Source organism: Aythya fuligula, chromosome 20, assembly GCF_009819795.1.
Source record: "Aythya fuligula isolate bAytFul2 chromosome 20, bAytFul2.pri, whole genome shotgun sequence".
Lineage (NCBI taxonomy): Eukaryota > Metazoa > Chordata > Aves > Anseriformes > Anatidae > Aythya > Aythya fuligula.
The window spans coordinates 9,360,168-9,383,706 of record NC_045578.1 but is presented as its reverse complement, the minus strand read 5'-3'; the positions used below and the strand labels follow the sequence as shown (position 1 = coordinate 9,383,706).

General features: G+C 38.6%; 1 protein-coding gene across 8 annotated transcripts in view; it reads left to right on the top strand.

The window, feature by feature from the left end:
• BCAS3 (BCAS3 microtubule associated cell migration factor) overlaps positions 1-23,539 on the top strand; it is a 354,038-nt gene that overhangs the window by 47,968 nt on the left and 282,531 nt on the right. For all 8 annotated transcript variants that reach the window (XM_032200766.1, XM_032200765.1, XM_032200763.1 and 5 more), the window contains exons 8-12: positions 613-720; positions 3,482-3,558; positions 15,550-15,626; positions 17,312-17,395; positions 22,575-22,745. In XM_032200766.1, coding sequence (XP_032056657.1) covers positions 613-720; positions 3,482-3,558; positions 15,550-15,626; positions 17,312-17,395; positions 22,575-22,745 — 517 coding nt within the window. The remainder of the gene's footprint in view (positions 1-612; positions 721-3,481; positions 3,559-15,549; positions 15,627-17,311; positions 17,396-22,574; positions 22,746-23,539) is intronic.

Genomic DNA, 23,539 nt, shown 5'->3' with positions numbered 1-23,539 from the left:
CTTCCCCAGCCCTATCGGAACACTCAGCACTTTCTCCCTCTCAAAAGAAAGCAAGCCTTTTTATTAAGGAATGGCCCTAGAGCTTTATTTATATTTAAATGATAAAAGTGACACAAAGCAGTTGAAAAGATCTATATAGCTCAAACAAAAGTCCGTCAGAGATGTAATGCAAGTTCTGTGTAATGTGTCTCTATCAAATAAATAGTCATATGGTTCAGCTGTTGCACGGAGTGAAGTAAGTACTCCCTTTAGGAAAGTGTTACTCTGCACAATATTTGTTAAATGACCAAAATGCAGTCTAAAATTTCATGCCTGTCAAATGAGCTGTATTTTGCGGTCAGATCTGATGTTCCAAATTCTTAATCTGGGACAAAGGAAACTAAGTGCTTGCTAACTGGTTGCACAGCACGAGTCCTCTTGACCATTGTGGATATCATAACTCGATTTGTGATCATACCTTCCCTAAATGTAGAAAGCTTATATTAAACTCATGTTCTCTCCAGCATTATGCTAGATTTATGAAGGCTTGTTTTGTCCCATCGAAATAATTTGAATATCAATTTAGAAAAATTCCCTCTTTTCGTTATAATCACGTTTCTGTGTTCATTTTAGCACAAGCCCACCTTACTGCTGTGTGGATCTCTATTCTCTGCGGACAGGAGAGATGGTCAAGTCCATACAGTTCAAAACTCCTATTTATGATCTGCATTGCAATAAAAGGTAAGGATGTTTACTGTATACTCTTTCTGTGTTAGGACATGTAAAATTCCCATAATGAACACAATTTTTGGTATGTACACTCCCTGATTTTACTATTTTGACTTCGCTGCAAGCATAGCTTCTGTTCTCCGTTTCTCAAGTAATATTTTGGTTTGGGTATGGCAGTCTGCTTCTCCAATGCCTTAAAAACTCACACATTTATGTCTAAACTAGGTCAAGGAAAAGTTACAGAAGAAAAGTAGTACTGCTGACCAGACACCTTTAATACCACAGCTAATTAATGTAATGAGATTTTTAAAGTGTAAATATATTTAAAGAAGTAAAGGATGGTACTGCTTCTTATCCCCAGTCAATCTGCTTAACGTAGGACACAGGTAGGATCATTATATCAAGAAATAGTTTCACTGAAGTGGTTGAGTTGGTGAGAGTTATGTGCCATGAATAGGTCCCTGTTCCTTTAAAAGCCTGTCAAGAGTTCAATACTTATCTGTGCAACTGTCCCTTGAAAAATTTAAAGTTCCCTAGTGTACAGTGTGATGATAGTAAATCTTTCCAGCCTGGCCTCCTAGCAGAAGAAAAATCCAATTGTAAAAACAGTCAAAAGGCAAATCATCATTCAAAGTCTCTCCCAACTAAAAAGTCTTTCCAGGTGCTAATGTTTCTTTTCCTAAGTGGTAAAAATGGAAAAGTTACTTCAAAGCTGTGTGGCTGTATCCAGGGTAGCTGCTTTTCTGGAACGTATCAGGTTCTGTTGTTATCCACAGAAAGCTCACTATTTCAGATTGAAAATGCATTAAATGTGGCCAAGTGCAGCGCTAATGGTGCGTTAACCATACAATAGACTAATGGAGTCCAAAGTTTGAATTTAAAATAAAACTTGAGTTGCAGAAGAAGGGAAAACTGTTTATTATTTATGTACTTCTACTCTAGAATCATCCATCAGGTAGGTTTCATTTATAGAGAAAGACAGTACACCTTTGAGGAGCAGAAAACAAAAATGTACAGGATCCGGAAGTATTACAATCAAATATACAGAGGTTGTGTACATGTACTTTGCACTTGCACATGCAGTAAAAGTCCTTCCATTATTCATTTGCTGAGTTTCTCTTACAGGCCTTGTGGAAGGAGTTGGAGTTTGTAGGTTTCTGTAGTTTTTCTCTTCTTCATCTTAGGTGACTGGAAGATGCCTTTTAACTGAAAGTATTATTTTGTTTGAAACAAATACTTAAATATGTGGAATTTATAACTTCTAACATTTAAAACTTGAGATTTATACAGGAGCATCTTTACCACAATAAAAGGGCTATAAGCAAATAAGAAATCTTACGTTAATTTCTTCTATGACTACACATCTCAGTCCTTCTCGTTGAGTTGCTTGCTCTGCCCTCTCCTTTTGGCAAGTACGCTGCTCCCTGTGGAGGTGTGCACGTGCTTCCCATACTGGCATTGCAGGTCTGTGAATATAGAAGGACTTCTGTCTGCGAGTGACCGTTCTTTTTGCCTTCCTTCCAAGAATTGGTATTTCTCCCTGGCTCTGGATAGAGGCACACTGGTAAACAGAGCAGTAGCAATGTCCCGGGATGAAATAATAGGAGGTCTGAAGGAATTCAGTATGCAGAACAGGGCTTATTGCCTGGATCAGTTTCTGTGCCAGAGAGATGGAAGTGGCTAGTGTTACACCAGCCTACTGGAAAGGCTTCAGGAGCCATCTGGGGAGCTACAGATGCCATCCAAGTTGTTTGAAAAATGTGTTGATAAAATTAGTAGAGTCATGGAATCGTTTAGGTTGGAAAAGACTCTTAAGATCAACTGTTAACCAGTTGCACTGCCAAGTCTACCACTAGACAAGCCCCTAAGCACTGCATCTACATGCCTTTTGAGTGCATCCAGTTTAACACCAAAAGGAAAATTGAATGACAGACACAAAAATAAATCCTCCTATTTAGGGGTGCTTATACATTTTTGTAATTGGAAATCATGACAATTTGAGTATGTGAAAATACCAGCAAGCATGTGGGTAAGGTGTATGTTTGATTTGAGTCAGTTCTTCAGCAAAGACTTTGGCAGCTACTGAGCTCTCATGGGAAAAGGAGTTGTTCTTGTGACTAAACAGTTAAAAACAGGGGAAAAAAGGGGGTTAGGAGTTATTAGTTGTTTTTCACACTGATGGGAGATTCCATAATTATGGTGGTTTGTGGTACTTTATTTCAAGTAATGAACAGATATTTTACAATAACAACATGTACAAGAGCATATATAAACATGCACCTGTAGTTTTGCTAATTGACACAAATCCTGCAAATTTCTTGCAGATTTGTGTGCTGATGGTCTTGGTATGAAAAAAAAAGGGCTTTTAGAAAATAAAAACCTGATGGTTTAATAAATTTGCAATGAGATGGGCAATGGGCAATTTCAAATTTAGCTCGTGTTCTACTGATTGTTGATTTGATTGTTATTTGAGTCACTGAAAGTAATTCAGGATCCTTGCAATTCCATTCTTTGTTTTTAATGGAGCTTTTACTGCAGGAGGTATATCATAAATATGCTGTGTTGTTCTGTATCAGATCTGTGTACTTCCTGAAATGAAGGTTATGTGGTTGGGATGAGAGAGAATCCTCCATAACTGCCATGTATTGGTAACCTGGCAGTTTATCACTGTAGAATTTATATTGATGCTTTTGAAATAATTACATTTAGATATTGAATCTTTAAACCAATGCATTTAATGTTTAAAGTACGCGTTCCATTTCTGTGTTTTCAGAATACTTGTTGTAGTCCTGCAAGAGAAAATCGCCGCCTTCGACAGCTGTACTTTTACCAAAAAATTCTTCGTCACAAGTATGTATAATACTGCCTTCAGCCTTCTTGCTCTAGTGGTGGCAAGAGATAAAGCAGTTTTTTTATTTATTTTAAATTTCTGCTTTTAAATCCTGAAAGCATCTGCAGTCTCCATGACTGCAGTTGAAATTTCAGGAAATCTGTTGCTTCAAAAAAAAAAATCCAAGTGTTACTCTGTGAAGCTCTGGCTCTTTTGCATATATATGTATTTTTTGCATTTATTACTGCTATAATAATATTATATTACTATTGTGAAGAGCACCTACATTGAGTTCCCCAGGTAGCTGAAGTATTTTTCAGTTCATGATGCACAAATATATGCAGAAGTTTCAGGTTTTACATTTCAGGTGGTATGTAAAAGCAGCAGATCTAAAAGAAATTGACGGCAATTTGCACACTTATTTTCTGTTGTCCCTTAGTCCCAGATACGTTTACTTTTTATTTGTCCTTATTTTAGTAAGCCCCAAAACTCAAGCAGGTCAGAAATGTATTGTACGTTATACATTACAAAACTGTAGGTAGATACTTGCTTGTGGGAACTTTTTCATGTGTCTTGAGCATGAAGGAGCTGTTTGTTCAGGTTCCCTGTATCCCTCTCTAGCTTATTACTTGCCTCACAGTAGCAGGCAATTGATTCTAACAGATAAGATGCTCTCCCAAAGCTATTCCACTGCTGTGAGTGTCCCTTTGCTGCCCCAACATCTGTAACACAGTAATGGATGTATAGTAGAGAAAGATGATATGTTTTTGGCGGCTTCTGCTGTGATCTGTCACAGGATGCAGGTAGGAGTAGGATGTAATTTACCTGCTGCAAGATCGAGTGTGTCTTTGCAATGCTAAACACCAAGGATGTATTCACAGCGTAAAAGAAAAATTAAAAATTATCTTTCAAGTGCTTAGTGCTAGTGTTTATCAATTAGAAGAGCCTCCTAAAATGTGTAGATTTATACTAAGAGAATCTGATTTAGTTTGGAAAGATTGGAGTTTTATCATTAAAAAGGAAATCTGAAACTTCCTGGGTGTATTTTCAATCACAGTTGGAAAGTTCTAAATTAACCTTTCTGCATTATCTGTGTGTATAAAGAAAAACCTAGCTAGAAGGAGCTATTTCTTGTAACAGTTGGAAGCACCATTATGCAGTAATATTAAAGTTGCCAATAGGTGTCAGTTTCCTCCTATGCATGGATGGAAGATGCAGAAGAATCTGCTAGGGTTTGGTAAAGAGAGCCACATGGGAAGAGACTTGTTTGTGCCCTCCTGTTCCTCACTCTTCCTTTTTATTCTACCAAAGAGAAGTAGGGTACAAGCCTCGCTTTATTCTATGTTAAAATAAAAACAAACACACAAAAAAAAACACAAAATTGAATGTGTATTTTGACAATTCTTGTGCTTTTCTAATTGCAGTTACTGGTAAAAAAGGATACTGAAATGTGTTTTCAAAAGAGAATTCGCTGAACCGTATTTGAGGATCGGGGATAGCCTATTCCTAACCCTGTCACTTTTCAGTGCATTTTTGTGAAGCGGTAGTGGAATATAGAGAGGATAAAATAAAGCTTTTGCAAATGCACCAAAAGATTTGAAAGCCCAAACTCCTGAAGCGTCACAGCTCACGATGTGTTTCTCCACCCGTGCTGGTTTGCAATATGATCAGCTCAGGGTGTGCTCGGACTTCTCGCCCCGGGTGCAGCCCTCGGTGCTGGGCACCCCTCGTGGCTGGTGTTTCACAGCACTGCCACGGCTCTCCTCCTGTCACTGCTCCTTCTTGCCAGTGCCCAGGAGGTGTGACTGGGCAGAAAGCGTGCCCTTCCCCTCGATGGAGGGCTTTCCTGGGCCAGGGCCTGGTTGTTCCGAGGCTTTTGAGGCTTAGTTGTTTCACTTAATAGCTTATGCTGTCAAGCGGGTGTTATGCTCTGGCATGTTGAAGGCTGCAGTAAAGCTTTTGTCTAACCTTTCAGATTTTCTGTCTGCTGAAATCTCCTCGACCTAAAAGTACATCTTTAAAGGCTTAAGTTACTCTGATGTGCTTGAAATTTGATGTAATTGAGCTACCTAGTTAGCTGCTTTGGGTTCTGACAGTCAGCCAGCCGGCCAGCAGCTAAACTCTTCTCTTTTTTTAACTTAGAAGAGGGCAGTGTCAGTATAAATTGGAAAATAAGAAATCCCTGAAAAGGAAGCTTGGCAAAAGGGCTTAGAGGGCTTTTTGTTTCCATCACTGGAGCAGCCCTGCTCTGCAGAGTGGTCAGCCTGTGTCCCATCTGGAGCCATCCCGATGCAGGGCAGCAGTGAGGATGTCAACGCTGCCCGGGGAGTTGGTTCTTCGTGGAGAAGATTCCCAGCTGTGGTATCTGACTGCTTTTGGTCAGAAGTGATGGCTTAAAAGGTCAAAAATACTAAACTGGGATCACAAGATCTTTGAAGATGCTTCTTTTGCTGTGTAAACTACTGTTTAGGAAAAGAAAATGTTTTAAAGAAAGGCCATTCATATCAGCTGAGTAGCATGGGGGCCCTAGAACTGCACTGAGACAGCTAAAATGCAAACATAGTTAAGCAGCAGCTCTTCCCCGTTTTGTTGACTATTTACACGTAGAAATTAAATGCGGAATGCACAATTAAAAACAGTGTCAGGAGTTGTGAAGCTTGGTGTTCCTTAGCAATGCTAATGCAGCTGTGTTGCACATGAGTAGTATTTGTCTTTCTGTTTTTGTTTTTGTGGTTGAATGTATAGCTTAATATATTGTTGTAATAAATATACCATAAAATATTCAGGATGTAGAACATGGTCAAATTCGTGCTGCTGTTGGAATGTTTAACTCCTGCATTTCCTCATTTTTTTTAGAGCTAAGTGAGCAAATCTGACATAGTCCTGATCGTTTTTGCATGTGATTAGATGGAAATGTGCTGATTTGCTTGAATGGCAGCCAGCCAGCAGATTTTATTGGTGCCTTGTAAGAAAAAGTCAGCATACAGGTGTACCAGTCTTGGCATTGAATTTAAGACAGTTGCTTAAAGTGGAGTGGAAAATACACTGTACATAGCCATAGAAAAATTGCCAGGATGTCCTCTAATCTACCCAGTGAGGTCGTCTTATTTTCACGTGTCAGCTAAGGAAAGCCCAAACTTCAGTCTGCAAAGAACCTGTGGCTGTGAGCGTTGGATGGCCCTCCCTTCTCGGTCGTGCCTCTGCTCCGAGCCAGCTCCGTTTCATTAAGAAAAGATTTGCATCAAGGGGTAGATAAAGGCAAAGAGCAATTTGGTAACCTGCACTGTGTTAAGTGCTCATGTGACCAAGCCTCAAAAATTCAGTTGATGCATATAATAAAAACGTGTTTCTTTCTGGTGGCTGGGAATGGTAAAGTGTGGATTTTAAAGAGATTTTTAACTAGTTAAGGGTTCGCGTAACATTTCCTTCAGGGCCTTTTGCTGGGTACTGTATATGATAGAGCAGTGAGAAATGAAAGTGATAGGCAGGCTTTTCTTCCTATTTTGCTCTAAAGAACAGATGCAGAAAAGCTGAATTTCATTGATTTCTATTACATCAGTGCTCCTACAGCCCTCCTCCAAAAATGCTTACTTAGTGGAACATTGATGATTATGAATATGGCCTGATGGATACTTTCTTCTCTATAAAGAATATCCTTCCCACCCCTGGGCCCTAAGTAAAGATTATCACAGATAACATCATGCATGTGGCATCATCTTTGTGTCTGATAACTAGTGCCTGCTCAGTTTCTCTGGCCCTTCCACTCCTCCTATTGATATATTCTCCATCCATTATTCTCTAGGGATGAAGACAGTTATTGCAGCCATTAGCTGGCACCACATTTCTATTGATGCTGTACAGCTAGAGCCTTAAGAGGTAATTTTCCAGATTTTAGTCAGAGTACTTTATTGTATATAAAGTCTCAAAAGACTTGCCTAACCACAGGCCAAAAATTATTCAGTATATATGAAATGCACCCTACCTGCACCTCTGAAAATCAGGAAGAAACACTGTGTTTGATACCCCAATCTGCAATTTGGATGTCGTATTCCTATTTTCACTGACATTCACATGCAAGAAATAATATGTTGGTTTCAGCTTGTCCCAGGTCTGATCTGGAAATCATCTAGGCTTTTTTGTACGTTTTTGTTAGCTCGGTTAGAATTCCTTTTCCCTGATGGGCATGCAGGGAGCAGTTTGCTCATTTTGCTTTGAAGTAAAAACACTGGATGTCTCGTGGAAAGGTTGAATGCCTGAGTTACAGAACTTCTTGAAGAATGTACATTTCCCCTCTCAAGTGTGATCAGTAAGTGGCATTTATCCTGGACATCCCACATGGTATAATCATTGATAGGATTCCTGTGTCTGGGGAGGGAGGCTCTTCAGCTCTGACTGAAAGTCCTTTAGGCAGGTGGGAAGAAAGCTCCTGTTTCAGAGTGGTTTTTTGATCAGTGAAGAGAAGCCAACAACATTCCTGTGAATTGTACATTAGCAATTTATACATTCATATATATTTCTGTATGGATGTACACCCATACGTGTAGTTTATGTACGCCTCTTCACGTGGTCTGTAACTGCCTTCCGGGAGAAGTGGCGATGTAATCTTGCGTTTATGTTCTAACAGTATCATTTATAAAAGTTCTTTTTTCTGAATTTGGGATTCAGTTTATTAGAGGATAACTTTAAAATACTTTCTGAAAAGGTCTTTAGGGCGACGTAGTAGATTTATGGAAACAAATGTCTTTGTTACTTGCAGGGTGTTTTGGTATATTTGGTATATTGAAGGATATAAGCGTGTAAGCATACATACAACAGAAAAATAGCATAAGGACAGAAACAAGGCCTTGATACCCAAGATGTATATCCATCAGATCTCCTGGTTTATCCAGGTTTAAAAATTACATGCAGAACAGGAAGTTCTGTTTGTTTCTTTATAGGTTATTTTTGTCTAAATCACCCAAATTCTTAATTTTAAAGGCCAAAACAAGGCCACCTTACACTGTCCTCCTCAACAGGAACAGTAACCTCTATGGTCACGTTATTATTTATCATTGTCCAATTCTCTGAACAAAAAAAAAGGAAAGAAAATAAACTTAAGATTAAAAGATAGTTTGTCCTGCAATCAGTCAAATTTGTTCTAAATTAAACAGCCAAGCCTCATGAACGTTACAGGCCACAGATATATTTAGTAAAAACTCTGGTACTGGTTTTAGACTATAGCGTAACAGTAAAATACTTAAAACTTCCATGTTAGACTTGACAGGAAAAGGAGGTCCCTGTAATAATAATAATGATAAAAATAAAGATCTGTGGTCCTTCCCTGAGCTTATGCGGGGGGATTCTGTTCTTCCAGTCCAAGACTGCACAGATTGCAGCTCTTTGTAGGACCGAGGCTGCTGTGAATGCAACACGGATATATCAGTATGTAACATTTTTCATTTCACTTCTAGGTATATTATTCATTGCTTTAGTAATGATAATGTCATTTTGATTAAAAAAAAAAAGTGCCCTGGATGGCAAGTATGATTTCACAGTAGGGTGCATCCTGCTGGTTTGCTCTTTTGCTCAGTTTTATGGGTGATACTTAAACAAAAGGAAGTACAAGAACAATAGAAGAGTTTTGGAAAGTATGTGACAGTGTGAGAGCACTAACATTTACACAGGGCCTTTCATCTAGATAGAACCCAAAGGAATTTATAAACAATATTACTTTACACAGTTTATAAACAAACAAATTTGGTTTGATTGGTGACGCTTAAAAAAAAAAAGGCCCAAACAAACACGAAATATTAGATAAAACAGCTTATATGATTTGTTTTCCTTGGAATAAACAATGCTTCTGCAGCAGTGGGATCATTCCATCCATTATTTATTTGTAATACCCTTTCCGTGCTCTCTGTCATGGATCTGTTTTCTGGCTGCTTTGCATTGCAATACTTGAAGTAGTTTTGCAATTTCAGTGCTATTGAGTGTTGTATATTTCATAACACCTAGAAAAAAATATTCATTGGTTATAAGCTACACCCGGTAACTGAAAATCAGCATAGCTTTAGTGGATTATTGCAGCTGTTTATTTAAAAATGCACAGTAACACTACTTCATGGATTTTAAAGTGATACCTGGCATTTACCTGAAATGATTCAAGGCAAATCATTTTGCTCAAATAGCGATACACATCTTGGAAATTTGCTTAGAAAAAAATGTTTAGAAAAACCATCCACGTATGACAGCACAGGTGATTTTTAATGAACCTGTCCACATACTGAAAGAGCAGTCTGCTTTCTCAGCGAACTTTCACATCCTTAGATTTGCCTTAGGATGGAGGCCAGCCCTGGAGCTCTTCTGACTTGAGCAGGGTTCCCTGTGTTTGCTCCCTGCATCCTACCCCAGTGGCACGTCCATCATACCCAAAAGAGATGCCAGTTCTCCCATGGGTCGGGATCAGAGACTGAATCCTAAGAAGGTTTGATAACAATGCTGCCGCTCACACCTGCATGTTTAAATGGTCATGCAGACGTGAGGTGTGGAACATCCATTAAAAACACATACAGTAATTGTGAGGATAATATTTAAAACTGATCCCAAGAAAGGATGAATATGTTTCAGTACAGAGGAACTCAGAGCCGAGGAAAGGAAGCAGAGAAAATTACAGAAAATAGCAGTTTTCCTATTAAACAGACGCACAAGAACACACAAGAGGACAACTTACTAAATGGTTTGCATTAAAAAAACAAAACGTCAAGATAGAAGAGATGAAAGGCTGGAAAATATCATAAACAGATTGTTGTTGTTGTTTTTCTCCCCCAGGACTGTAGCGTTGGTTTGGGCAGTATGAGTTGTCACAGCGCGCTGTGGAAGAAGGCCCCGACCAGCAGTGCTTTCAGATCAGCGTGTCGGGGTGTGCTGGGAGAAAAGCTGCGTTCTTCTGGACGCTTCTCATTTGGCTTTTTCATTACTTTGCTGTACTCATTTCACATTAATTTGCAGTTTACAGCACGTCATTTTACAGTGGGTTTTAGTGCGGCCTGAGAAGGAGACAGAGCAGAGCCCGGGGCGAGGAGCTGTGCTCAGCGGTGAGCACACAGTTCGTGTAAACGGAAAATGAGTTCTGACTTAGTTCAGACAAGCAGTGTCTGTTAGTGTCAGATTTTTCTGGAGAGAAACATTCTCTTCTAGTGCATATTTAAACCTGAATACTTCACAGGGCTAAGAGCTTCCTTAGCTCTTTGTTTAACAGAGCCGTCGGGGCTGGGTAGGACGTTTCCAGCAGGGACCGAAGGGCAGCCTTACAGCCTGTACCACGGCAGGGCTCGCTTCTGGGGGAAAGCTCTTCCTAAAATCCTTCTCCTCCCACCTGCACGGCGTGTCTCTGCCCACCTGGTTATGTAGGTGTGCCTTCTGCTAGGTACAGGTGCCGAGTCCCTTAGGGCACGTGCATCCCTGCTTGCTGAAGGAGCAGGGGAAGCAGCGGCACGGCCCCCTAGGAGGGGAGCTGGGAAGAGCATGGATGCCTCTTGGCATTTAATTGCCTCTGGGATTTCACGGATTGCGTGCTTGGATGTGAAACATTGACTGCCAAGTTGATAGGGATATCAGGATTCCTTGCAGTGTTCAGTCCCCAGCCCTGCACCTCACACTGGGCTTGTGTATCTAGAGCTGAGGGTGTGTACCTGTATCGGTAGCTCTGTCTTTTTTAAGCTTTTTTTCCCATGAAGATCCTGTGCAGCTTGATAGAGAGCTGTCCCAGTACTAATGATTCGAGTTTAATAGTGGCATGTTTTGTGATTTATGTGATTTTTTGCTTAATCTCTATTGTGGCTGACATGACTTTACAATGGGCCTGTTTCTCTTAATGTTTTATTCCCGATGTGCTGTTTGTGTAAAAGCTGGGGGCAGAGGGGTGTGTTGCTTTCGCTTCCTGGCTGCTGTCTCTATACTCACACCACCATCACTGGAGCTGGAGGACCAGCTTTTTGCAAACAATTTGAGGAAAGGAGTGGAGTCTTAACTTTCTGTAGGAGCACAGATCAGTGGAAACATCCAGAGGGAGAGGAGGGGATATTTGTGTGAATTTTCAGAATGAGATGAGGTGGTTGTGTTTGGTAGGGGCATAAAGATAGAAATCTTCAAAGGGTGAGAGAGACTTTCATGAAAGTAATAGAAAAATAACGCAAAATAAACATGCCTTCTCTCTGGTCACTCATCAAGCAAACGTTTGTATAGAGAGCTTTCAGTAACTCTCAGGATCCCTCTATACTCAGTAAAAGCAAATATATAAATTCAGCACAGCAAGGAGAAAGCCGGAGCTATCTTTGAACCCAGATAATTGCATAGAATGGTTTTTGAATTAATTTTTTCTAAATCACTTACTTAAAGAATTAGAAAAGATGGGAAGCACCTGAAAAACGGCCATGGTAAAGAATTTACCTATGGCACCGCTGTGATCCTGGAAATGGCCAAAGTGTGGCACCAAGCAGGAGGCTGCTCCACGGCAGCCCCCGGTTGCTTCCCCTCTGCCCCTGCTGCCAACAGCTCGGACTTGGGCACCGTGCCTCAGTAAGGTGGCAGAAGGGCTTGGATTCGTTCAGACTTTGAGAATTATGTTATTTTCATTTTACCTTTTCACAGCTCTACGTAGTGTATTTCCTGTGCGTGTCATTATAAAGCCCAGAGAGATGAAGTGTATGCTTAAAGCATATGAAATAGCTACAGGTTTGTGCCTGTATTTTTGTGGGTGATAGTGCTAGTGAAGCTTATTTGTAAGGTCTCGTGTCTTTTAGTACTTGCTCGATTTGCTGTACTTTGGGAAGGACTTTCCCTTCGTGATCTTTTCTTGGATGACCTCTCCATGCTGTCAGGAAAACTTGGAAACTTTGGTCTTCTTGACAGCTAGTTCTGCAGTCTCACTATGTTCGTCCTTATTGTAAACATGCTAAAATTGCTGCTGTTGTTGCTTAGAATGGATTTTTCCTCAGTTGTTTTGAAGTTTGGTAGAAAGAGAAGTTAATCTTTAAGAGAGCTTGGCTTGTAGCGGTGGGGCGGCAGAGCTTGGTAGGTCACGCCGTGTCTGTCGTCCCATTTGCCCAGTAGATGATGTTCTGCTGACTCCAGCTGTTTTTTTGGAAAGCAGAAAAACAATTTGCTTTTCCTTCCCATAAAGTATAACCCTTTGTTTATCCTTGTGCTGCTGCGAGTTTCCAAAATGCATAGACTTGCAAAGAAAAAGAAAGGGAGGAAATAGCTCTTTTTTTAATGCTGTTTTTCGTATCGGAGAGGGGTTTAGTACTGAGCTGAATTGTTGACCTCGGTGGAGGATATTATTAGAACTGGCTGATGTGTGTGGAGCTGTATCTAATTGACCAAATCCAGCACAAACTACCTACAATGGGTTTGGTGAAAACAGTTCTGTTCTTAAGATAACTTCACTTTGTTCTTTGTGTATGATTAATTTTTGCTTCGAAGAATAATGCTCTTTTGTACTTCTTCAGTTACTTCAGTTCACAGAAATAATTGAAGCAGCGCCCGTTTCCAAGAAAGACATTTCTTTTTTTGCCACGAGTTGTAAAAATGCTTGCTTTTGTCATTACAGAGCATCTGTTGAGTGATGCTCCTTTTGTTTTCTGTGAGGATATTACGAGGCACTCGCAGAATTTAGGAAATGCGAGTGAGTGATTCTGAAGTCACTGCAGAGATTTGTGTGATGAGGGTTGTCATCTGACAGCTTTTAATGATTTATTTTGTACGTAAAAGGGGAGAAAATTAAATAAAATCTGGTGGACAAGGATGTCCTTACCAAGATGAGGATTGCTGAAGCAGAAGTCAGCATTAAAACCTTACTGGTCATGATCTATAATGTCATCGGAAGAACATGGTTGTATTTACTACCTGGGGTTGTATTTACAACCTTTTTTTGCATTCTTTGTTCCTTAAGAGTCTTTGGCTACCCACATTTTATGCACTTCTGGAATGCAATAACAATTGTGGCATCATCTCTTCAGAACTCGTTTTCCTTCCTGAGATGAAGGCAGTGATAAGGCCTTACAAAATACTCGCTTGGTTTTGCTTTCCTGGCCCGAGATGGATTTAATTCGATGAATTGCTGCTTTTCTCCTTCCAGTGCTTTATGACCTTTGAAATAGCTTGCTGTGATCTTCCGAATTTTGCAATACCCTCACTGCTCCGGTCTAAAAAAGGAGCTGGAGCTGTTGGCCTAGCAGGAGCGGTACAGCAGCTGTTTGTGCTCGTGCCAACCAAATGCCATCAAACGTATCTTTGGGTTTCATCAAGTCTTTGTAAAGCTGTGTCTGCACACTGTAGTTAATACCCCCCACACCTTTTGCGTTGTTTTGTGAGCCTGGAAAATGATGCTGCTCAGCTTAAAGCCTGTTGTCCTCACTAAATGTCTGGACGTTTTGGGGACCTGTTAGAGAAGACCCCAGTGTTTCTCAGATGAAGGTGAATACATTTGCATTTTCTTGCTGTAATGAGCAGATCACCATCCAAGAGTCTGACAAAAAGAGACGTTGGTGGAACACTAGCTATCTGATTTTTTTTTTTTAATACATGGCTTTTCAGAATGGGATCTTACGCAATACCCTTTTGTTGTTCTTTTTCTGTGTTTTTCTAAAATGCTGCTTGCTGCATCACCGTGCTCCTCCTGCTTGTGGTATGGGATCGACTGACCTGGGCTCCTTTTAAAGGAGAAACGAGCCTAGAAGTTTTTTAATGTTTTGGGGTTTGTCCAACCAGTGGAAGAGAATCTGAATTACTGACCTGTCTGTGTTAGTGCAGGAACTGCTGAAAACAGAGAGTGGCCATTTGTTTGACGTCCCCTCCTTCTCCCCCCCCCCCTTTGTGATATTTCTTATTTATATAGGATTTGTGTACCAAAACGGATTTAGGTCTAGTAAATGGCATTATGCACGTGGCTGAAGGCCTTTGTTTACTAGCTTAAGTTTGAACACTCAAGCTCAAATCCTGTTATCGGGGCCCTAATCAGTAAACAGTTTTGTGGTTTCATCTGTGTGACTTCGGTATCTGAACTTTCAGACTCCTACCTGGACAAAGGATCCCACTGAAACCGGCCTGCTGGAACCACGCGGCGCAGGCGTGCGCGGAGTCAGGGCTAGCATGTGAAAGTTCAGACACGCCGGTGGGGCTGGAGTGCTGACTGCAGGCAGCAGCCACACGGTGCTGTAGGAAGGGCAGCCATCCACCCCAGGGGGCTTAATCTGAAATGACAAAAAACAAAGGAGGGGAAGCAGGACAGGGAAATAGGACAGTAATAGCAATTAGGATGAGGGTCACCATGCTACTTTTAGTTGTAGATTATTTAAGCTTTTAATTTGTTTCACCATTGTCTAGTTGCTTACAGTAGTGTTAAATTTTCTGTTTTTAATTTTAGTAGCTAACAGTGAGATATTCTCAGTTGTTGCACATCTTATTTTCACCTTATGGATGTGTATATATCTATTTTTAATAACACCTAATAAAAAGCAGATGAACAGTGGAAATTTGGCTACTGATTTTAAAGGAATGACAAATTTACTGTACAGTTAAGTACATGCAAAAGTCTTTTGAAAAGCTAAAGGTAGAATAATTAAAAACAAAACCAAAAGCACAATACACATTTTCACACCACAGAAATCTAGAAGAGCTTGGAACTGGAAGCGTTGACTAACTGAAACGTGTCAATAAAATAAAATTAATTAAAACGTAAAGATACAGAACCAATTGAATCAATCTTTTAAAATCGCCCTCACCCTGCTGTATCAAAATGACATGAAAAAATGCAAACACAAGGAGAAACCATTATTTACACATAATTAACTGTTCAAAATAGCTCATCTAACCACAGTCTTATCTTTAGGAACAAAAATCTAAGTATTTACTGAGTGATATTAGCAACTGAAAGGTTTTTGTTTAGACTTTTTGTTTTCTTGGCAGTAAGTAAAATTCCTTGCAAGAAGTCAGTAAGATATTTCTTAATGCTGCCTTCTAAAACTTTTCAGGCTGCTATCCATGTCCAGGGCCAAACATGAATCCTATTGCGCTCGGAAGCCGTTGGCTTGCTTATGCAGAAAATAAGGTAAGGAAAGATGTAATTTCAAAAAATACTTTTTTTTTTTTTTTGTACTCTATAAACAAGAGCTAGAATGAAATCTAGAAACGATCTCAAAAACAAACTGTGTAAAAAAGATGATCTGTAAGCGGACTTGCATAACGATGACAGACCTAATCTTTGACCCACACTAGCTGTGCTTTGGTATTCATGTGTCATATCTTTACCCTGCGCATTTGATTTAAGTTCATGAACTTGATAAATGCGTAAGTAGCCTGGGTAGAGGAGAAAGCTATCGACATACACGCTCAGTGAGGGACTCAATCAATCCATTTTGCAGTTGAAAATTCTAAAACACCTCTCAAAGGCAAGAAGGGATTCTTAAATTCTCTTTGGGCAAACTGAGTCAGAACAGAGCCTGTGGTTTGTCTGACAACTCAGCAATACGCTTTGTTGATTAGGAAATCTGTTTTTTTAATGTCCTTGCTGAAATTATTAAGCTCTAGGGGAAAAAAAAAAAAAAGTTATTTTTTCTTATTTCTAGATACAAGAAAGTAGATCCCAAGCAGAACAATTATCACTCTTATTAAAGCTTGAAGTGTCTGAAAAGTTTAATTTCAGCTTCTAATTCCTTATTTTTATTTTGAAGCAGATGTTTTTTCTCTCTTCCACTTGCACCTGGAATAGCTGTTTCTTGGGCTGAAACAGAAGTTATCAGAGAAGCAGACTTTATAACTTTATTATACCCTTTCAAGCACAACTGATTTCTCTGAATATTTGGGCCTGCCTTTCCTTTAATGCCACACTTAGGGGGTTTTGTAAAACTTAACCCGTCAACTTGAGATTTAGGCAGTGCTACTGCCAAAAATATAAACCACTGATGAACTAAAAGAATTACATCAGAAAATTAATTTAAATAGCTTGTGTGTTCCCAGGGATGTTCTCTGTGGACGTCTTCTTTCTCCCTAGTTTGTTTTTATTTAGATACTTAAGTGTAAGCAGGAAAGTAATACCTTTAGAAACAAATACATCTTACAGTGATTTTTTATTTTCTTTTAGCAAAAACAGCTAAGCAGGCAAACACGTTCTGTATACCAGTAACAAACATCTGTAGTTCTTGCCATTTTATTTAGTAAGAAGCATGGCTTCTATTGTTAGTTGGAGTTCAATGGCAAGAACTGCTTTTGTAGGTTGATGGAAGGTAGAAGAGTCTTGTTTTGATTTATTAAATCTGATGGAAAGCAATATAGAGTAAACCCCATGTACATTCCTCTAATCTATTAAATGTAAAGTTTAAAGTAGCTCTCTTCCTTTGTCGTTGCTTTGCTTGCTTGTCATAAAAAGGAGGGGAAAGCCACATTCAAATTCTTAGAATGTCTGATATTTAAAGTTACATATACATGGCTAAAGCTTTTGATTATATTTATTTAAATTTATTTGTGGTATTACTGCCAGACCCAAAATCCCACCATTTCAAAGTTTATGAATTCTTAGTGAGTACTCATCTTGTAATTGAAAACTGGAGTTGAGTACGCGACAGTCTGGGTGGCACCCAGAAGATTATAAAAAGGGGTTAAGTGTCTCAGCAGGGCTTTTTGCTGTTTGTAGGGAAAAAACACACCACTGTACACGATAAACAAAAGCTATGGTAATGGGTTATGGGTTTGTCTAGTTTAATAGTAGTTACTTGGTTGCTGTCTTTCTTCTTGTAGCTGATCCGATGCCATCAATCCCGTGGTGGAGCCTGTGGAGACAACATTCAGTCTTACACTGCCACAGTCATTAGTGCTGCCAAAGTGAGTACATCATCTGCTGCTGGGAGAGGTTATCATGTAAGATAATTATTAGGTTTCCCTGCTGAATTGTACTGTTTTTTCCCCTTCTCATTCACAAAAGAGAAATAGAAAAAAAAAAGGTAAGAAACATGCTAGCATTAGCATCACGTGTATGGGCCTGATCCTGAAAATTTCTGAGTACTCAGACACTGTTTTCTACAAAGTAATCCTGTCCTTTAGAACTGATCTTTTATTTATTATTAACAGCTTGAAATAAAAAATAATGCGTATTAGTAACCCTTCTGACAGGAAAATCATAGTAAAATAGATTGGCATAAAGGCTATTCGTAATATGACAAGTTTACATGATTGGACATCAACACTGTAAATTATTAGTCTTTTAGCATCATGAAAACTGACATTACAAGTACTTGGTGCTTTTTGGACTCAGTCACACCAGCATTACATGCTTTAATCTCTCTGAATGATGACAACACAATATGGAGCTAATTAATTACCTAGTAGCTTTCTTTGAAGGTTAGAGTTTATTAATGACTGTTTATGTATAGGTTCCATTGCCTATTTTTTTTTTTTTTTAGTTCTGATGACTTTATAATATCCTTCTGTTTTCAGAGAAATGTCTACGTTTTCATAGTATCAGAAAACGACCATGGCTTGGAAAAACCTTAAATGAGCCAAAGAATATGCAGAACTGTTGTTTTACTATTTCCCCCACCCCACCCCACTCCTTTCCTTGAGGACTTGCCTGCAACATTTTGCCAAGTAATTTCTCTCTCTCTCACTCTCACAGTGAGTTTTGGCATTGTCTAGCAAACTTCATGCTGATTACAAGCTTTCATTGTAACCACTAGCCTTTTCATTTCTGATACACACAACAAAACAAATCTAATAATAGGAATTAAATGACAGCACAGAACAGAAAGCTCAGTGTCACTGAAGAAAACAACAGTTACAAAAGCCCACAAAGAGAGACATAGGTCATGCCATCTCATGTGAAAACAAAACATAAAAAAGAACATATTCCATCAGCATAGCTTTAGACACAATCTTGCTGTGGTTGGAGTGGGAAGAAAAATCACAGTTTTTTGTGTTTTTTTTTTTTTTTTGGATCACCGTTTTTCTGAAGGTACCGTATTCTGCAAAGAAAAATGGGAGAAAATCTCCCATAGTTCCTTCAATCTCAACATCATTCACATTTTTTTACAGCATAGGTAAGTTTGAAATAAAAGCCAGTTGGCTTAGCATGATCAGCCATGCTTATGATCAGATGTGGCAAAATCTTAAAACCAGATCAGCATACTGCCAAAGCCAAGCCTAGTCCTGACTGAAGAACACTCCAAAGCTTTGTTAAACCATGAAATGATTGTCAAAATATTCCAGCAGGCATTAAAGACTAAATACTATTCTGTTTAATTTGTTTCAACAGACTAAAAATCTGAAAAATAGCACATCTGTTATAGCCCTTAGCCCCCAAACCATAGATAACTAGGTTTTAAGGCCCGTAAAGACCAAGATGATGACCTTACCTCCTGAACAGTACTTGCTAAGGATCATAATCCAGAAATTCCCTCATTAATCTGAAACACTGAAGCAGTGATGTTGCATCACGTGAACAGATACTGAAGATAAAATATGTCTGTAATCGTAGGTAAAGGAAAATTTTAGCTTCTGTGCAGTGATAAAGTAATAGGGAAAGTTAAGAAAATGTATAATAATTTTGCTAAATTGTATGTTACTGCACACCTACAACTTGAATGCTTGCTGGTTACTTACTGACAGTGTAGAGGAAGGGTTCTGAGCTGACAGATAATGGAATGCAAAGGGGAAATTTAGTTTCATTTACATGTCAGAATAATATTTCACAGAATCACAGAATTTCTAGGTTGGAAGAGACCTCAAGATCATCAAGATAGCAGTTTGTGATGTAAATAACAATACCAGCATGTACAGTACCTTTCGGAATAAAGCCCATTGCTACTTGATGGTGTTAATGATGGGAGAACATCAGGTGCTTCATTTTAGATAGGAACCAAAAAGTGAAATTGCTTCTTTTAATTATGCATTATCTGTATTTTTGGATACAGCAAGGAAGGGGATATAGGAAAAGACATTCTTAGGTTTCCATGCTTGTGATCCTTTTTTTTTTATCTGTTTAATTTTTTTTGTATGTTTTGTTGAAGAAACGTCTGGTCTTGCAATGTTCCTGGGTGAATCAGAGTTCAGCTCACTGTCTGTTCAAGACCTACTCCCAAAATAATGTATTCCTAGCAGTCAAAATTTCCATGCTAATTAAGATCAATTTAGTAATAGGTTTTATTCCCTTTCCTATCTCTTTTCAGAATATGTGACAAAAGCAGGAAAGGGAGACATCTTTGTGAAACACAGGCATTCAGCAAACACTTAGCTTGAATTTGAATCTATAATAGATTGTATGTTCAATTTGTTCAAACACAACATGACGCTTTTTGTTGTTGATTACCAAGACATATTTTTGATACATCTTTCTGCCTTGTATAGGTTTTTCATTTATAAATAAATCTTAAATGGCTTATTTGTTATCAGAAAAAGGGACAAGATACTGTTTTATTATTAAAAGGATGTGCAACCTTTGAAACAAAACAGCCTAACAGGCACTGAATGATGCATTTTAATTTTTTCTAATAATTAAAGTTGTACTTGTTTTTCAATTAAATGAGGTACGTGTGTGCACATTTATTTTAATTAAATATATGTGTTTCTACATATTCAAATGAATGTGAACAGCTCCCTTGAGTAGCTAGGGTGCACATGAGCATGCAGAGAATTTGTGTGTTTGCACAGTGTGCATCACTGCTTTCTAAAGGAATCAGATCAACTATTTTCATTTTATTTCTAAGAAAATTTCACTGCATATGAACTTTGCGTAGTTCCCTTCGATGACAAAGGAATTGGAGCAGTGCAAATTTTAACCTATTTCATTTAAAATGCATTTGGTCTGTCGAATGTCTGGTATCAAACTATAAACCAAGTTCTTCTCACCTAATAACTTTACTTGATTCTTTCTCTGTATCTTTTAATCCTGTAGTGGTAAAGTGATTTAGCAAAGGCTGCATCTGTTTTCTCTTGTTACCTGATAACTTCTTAATGAGTCCTAACAGCTTATGTGAGAGCAAGGTCATTAGCTCTAATGGATAGTGGGGACAGCTGATATGGCATGGGAAAGGTTAAAGATTACCAGCGAAGTTTTTGCAAACATACACACAGCACGGAGAAGTAAGTGCTGTAATGGCTCTGCGCTGATAGTTCGGAGCTAATGGCCTCAGCCACATCTCCGTACACCTATTACTTCTCAGTAGCCCTGCAGTCCCTGTCTGCTCGAACGTGCAACAGTAATTCATTTTGCTAGATAAGCATGTTAATTTTTTTCCTAGGGAGATTTCAAACGTCTTCTTGGCACATTGTCATCCAGTTTCCCTAGTTACAACATTACAAATATTTTTCAAAATAAGTTGATTATACTTCTTGGTCTTCTAACTTGCTTAGGTATTTTGTACTTCTAACCTAGCAGTGTATTTTATATGGTTTTAACTCTTGGTCAGAAAACTGCCTTGTCAGTTTTTGTAAAGAAAATGTCTGTTGAAATGCATTCTTGTGATGGCGTTGGGTCCATTTTAGGTCTGCTCCTCAGATACCGTTATCGACTTCTTGTTACATTTTTCAGCCTTCTAAATTTGCCGGTGTTAAAATTTGTTTTATTGTCATTTATTGTATCTGAGTATAAAAAGAACTAGTAAGAAACAAATGGCAGGATATTACTAAAGACTTTAAACCCCAAAGACATTCCTATGATAAAGGCATGGCTCGATTTTAAGTGGTAGTATCTCCATTAGCATTAATGGGGTAAGTACATCAGCTGAGGCATCTCAGAGGTTAATCAGGCTTCCTGGCTAGATATTGCCATCAATACAGTGTGGCGCCTAATTCTGTTGGCCCTTCAGAGGTTTTCCTGACAACACACTAACAGACTTTGTGTAAGTCATTTCCTATGAATTATTAAAACAAACGTTTGGCTGCTAATTGATGAACACTAATGTGTTTTCTAATCACTGCAGTTTGAGATTTTAGCACTAAACAAAGCAGTTGCAATTGATTTGTGGCTGCTTCTTGGTTTCAGCCTGTGATCTGTATGTTTTTTTTTCCTTTTCAATTTAGCAGGCAACTTAGCTTGTCTTTTTAGTTAAGAATTGGCTTGTTATAGTGTCATTCCATCCTGATCTCTTTTTTATTTCTTATCTATATTGTATAATAGATCTGGACAATTTTTTTACAGCAAATAAGACACAGTCCTTGATTCAAGGAGAAAATCCTGAAGTTGTGTTTTGGGTATTTTTAAAATCCATATTTTCCCTAATGCCTGTACACGGTTAGGGAATTTCTCCACATTTCTCCAGTGAATTCCTCTTTCTTCCAATACAAAACAAAACAAACTCGTAAAAAAATCTTCAGCATCTTTAGATAATAAAAGCCAGTGCAGTGAATACATTTTCAATCCCGTGTCTGGAAAACATGCAGACTGTGGGAAGTCGCATTATTTGTACTTGGGGTATGTGTGTACTTTGTGGAGTTGACCTTTCTAGCACCTTGAGGTTGGAGTCCTTAATTTTGCTGGGTTTGAGTCCCCTGTTCGGTTTAAAAGCTGCAGGAGGTGTAATTTCTGAGAAACGATCACGTCTGTCATGTCTATTGAAGGCTGAATTCCTTGTCTTTTTTTGCACTCGAGGTTAATTTCAGCATTAACCATTACTTGCTAAAACCACCTCTGTCTGTGACACTGTGCTTTACTTATTCCACGAGGTACAGAGAAGGCACAGTTAGAATGATCAAATGATGGAGCAAAGGTAAAGAAAGGAAAATCAAACAGTTCGACAACACTAAAGTGTTTCTGGTTTTTGAGAATGTATTAGAAGCATTTAGTTCTGAAATAAGAGTAGATACACAAAACTGGTAGGATGCTGAATGTTTGAAGATATTACAGTTACACAGAGCATCTTACAGTTAAGGTATCACTAACAAAAACACATCTTGTGTGCTTCTGGCATGTACATTCTAGTTATTATATTAATTGTGTTGAGAAAAAAAATCAAAGTAACTCCACAAAACAGCCCTAATCATTATTTATTGGTTCTGTTTCTCTTTATAGACGATAAAGACTGGACTTACAATGGTTGGGAAAGTAGTTACCCAGCTGACAGGGACGCTGCCTTCAGGAGCAACCGAAGAAGAAATTTTAGCTCATAGCAACATTCGTCGAAGTCCTCTGGTGCCCGGCATCATCACTATTATTGATACAGAGACAGTTGCAGAAGGACAGGTAATACAGTTTGCACAGAAACAGAATGTGGATTCACTTTGACAAAAATCCTAGAAAAATGTATTTTATGCTTTTGAAAATGAAAAATAGATGAAAATTTTCGCTAGGTCAAAAACTTTAACAGACACGCTCAGCTGTGGCAAAGTTCTGCCTGGAACTGAAATTAAGCCAAAATATATATTGTCCTTAGAGCATATTTATATGATGCTTTGACAACCTCACGTGTGAAACGTCGCATTTTGTGTCTCTAACGCTAGTTTGTAACTGACGTTGATTTATGCTGATCAGTTGAAATGTGTATATAGCCTGATTATATTTAGTAATTTGTAACGTGGTTAGAAAATGAGATTATGTAGAAATATGGTGAATTGTTTAAATAGGAGTTTAAAAAAGATGATGAAGTTGGATATTAAGTACATAAATTTCAAAAGTAAAAAGTAATCAAACATGGTGCTGTTTTGTGAGGTGTTTGTACTGTTCTACTGCTAACATACAGCAGTGCCTCAGCCAAAATCATTTGCTGAAAAATCCATACAGCAGTCACAAAACTTTACATGGATGTTTTGAACTAACTGTCTTTTTGACAGAGAGGAGATAGAAATACGTCTTTTTTGTTCTTACCACTCATTTCAGTTTTAAGTGTTTGGCCATAGAGTCAGCATTCAGGACTCTCAGACTTCACATTCTGTAACTGTTCTGTAAGATTTTTCTCCCTACCGTTCAAGTTTCTTGAATTTAAAAGAAAAAAAATTTCTTTTAACTTCAGTTTCCCCCTCTGTTTACGATGCTTATTG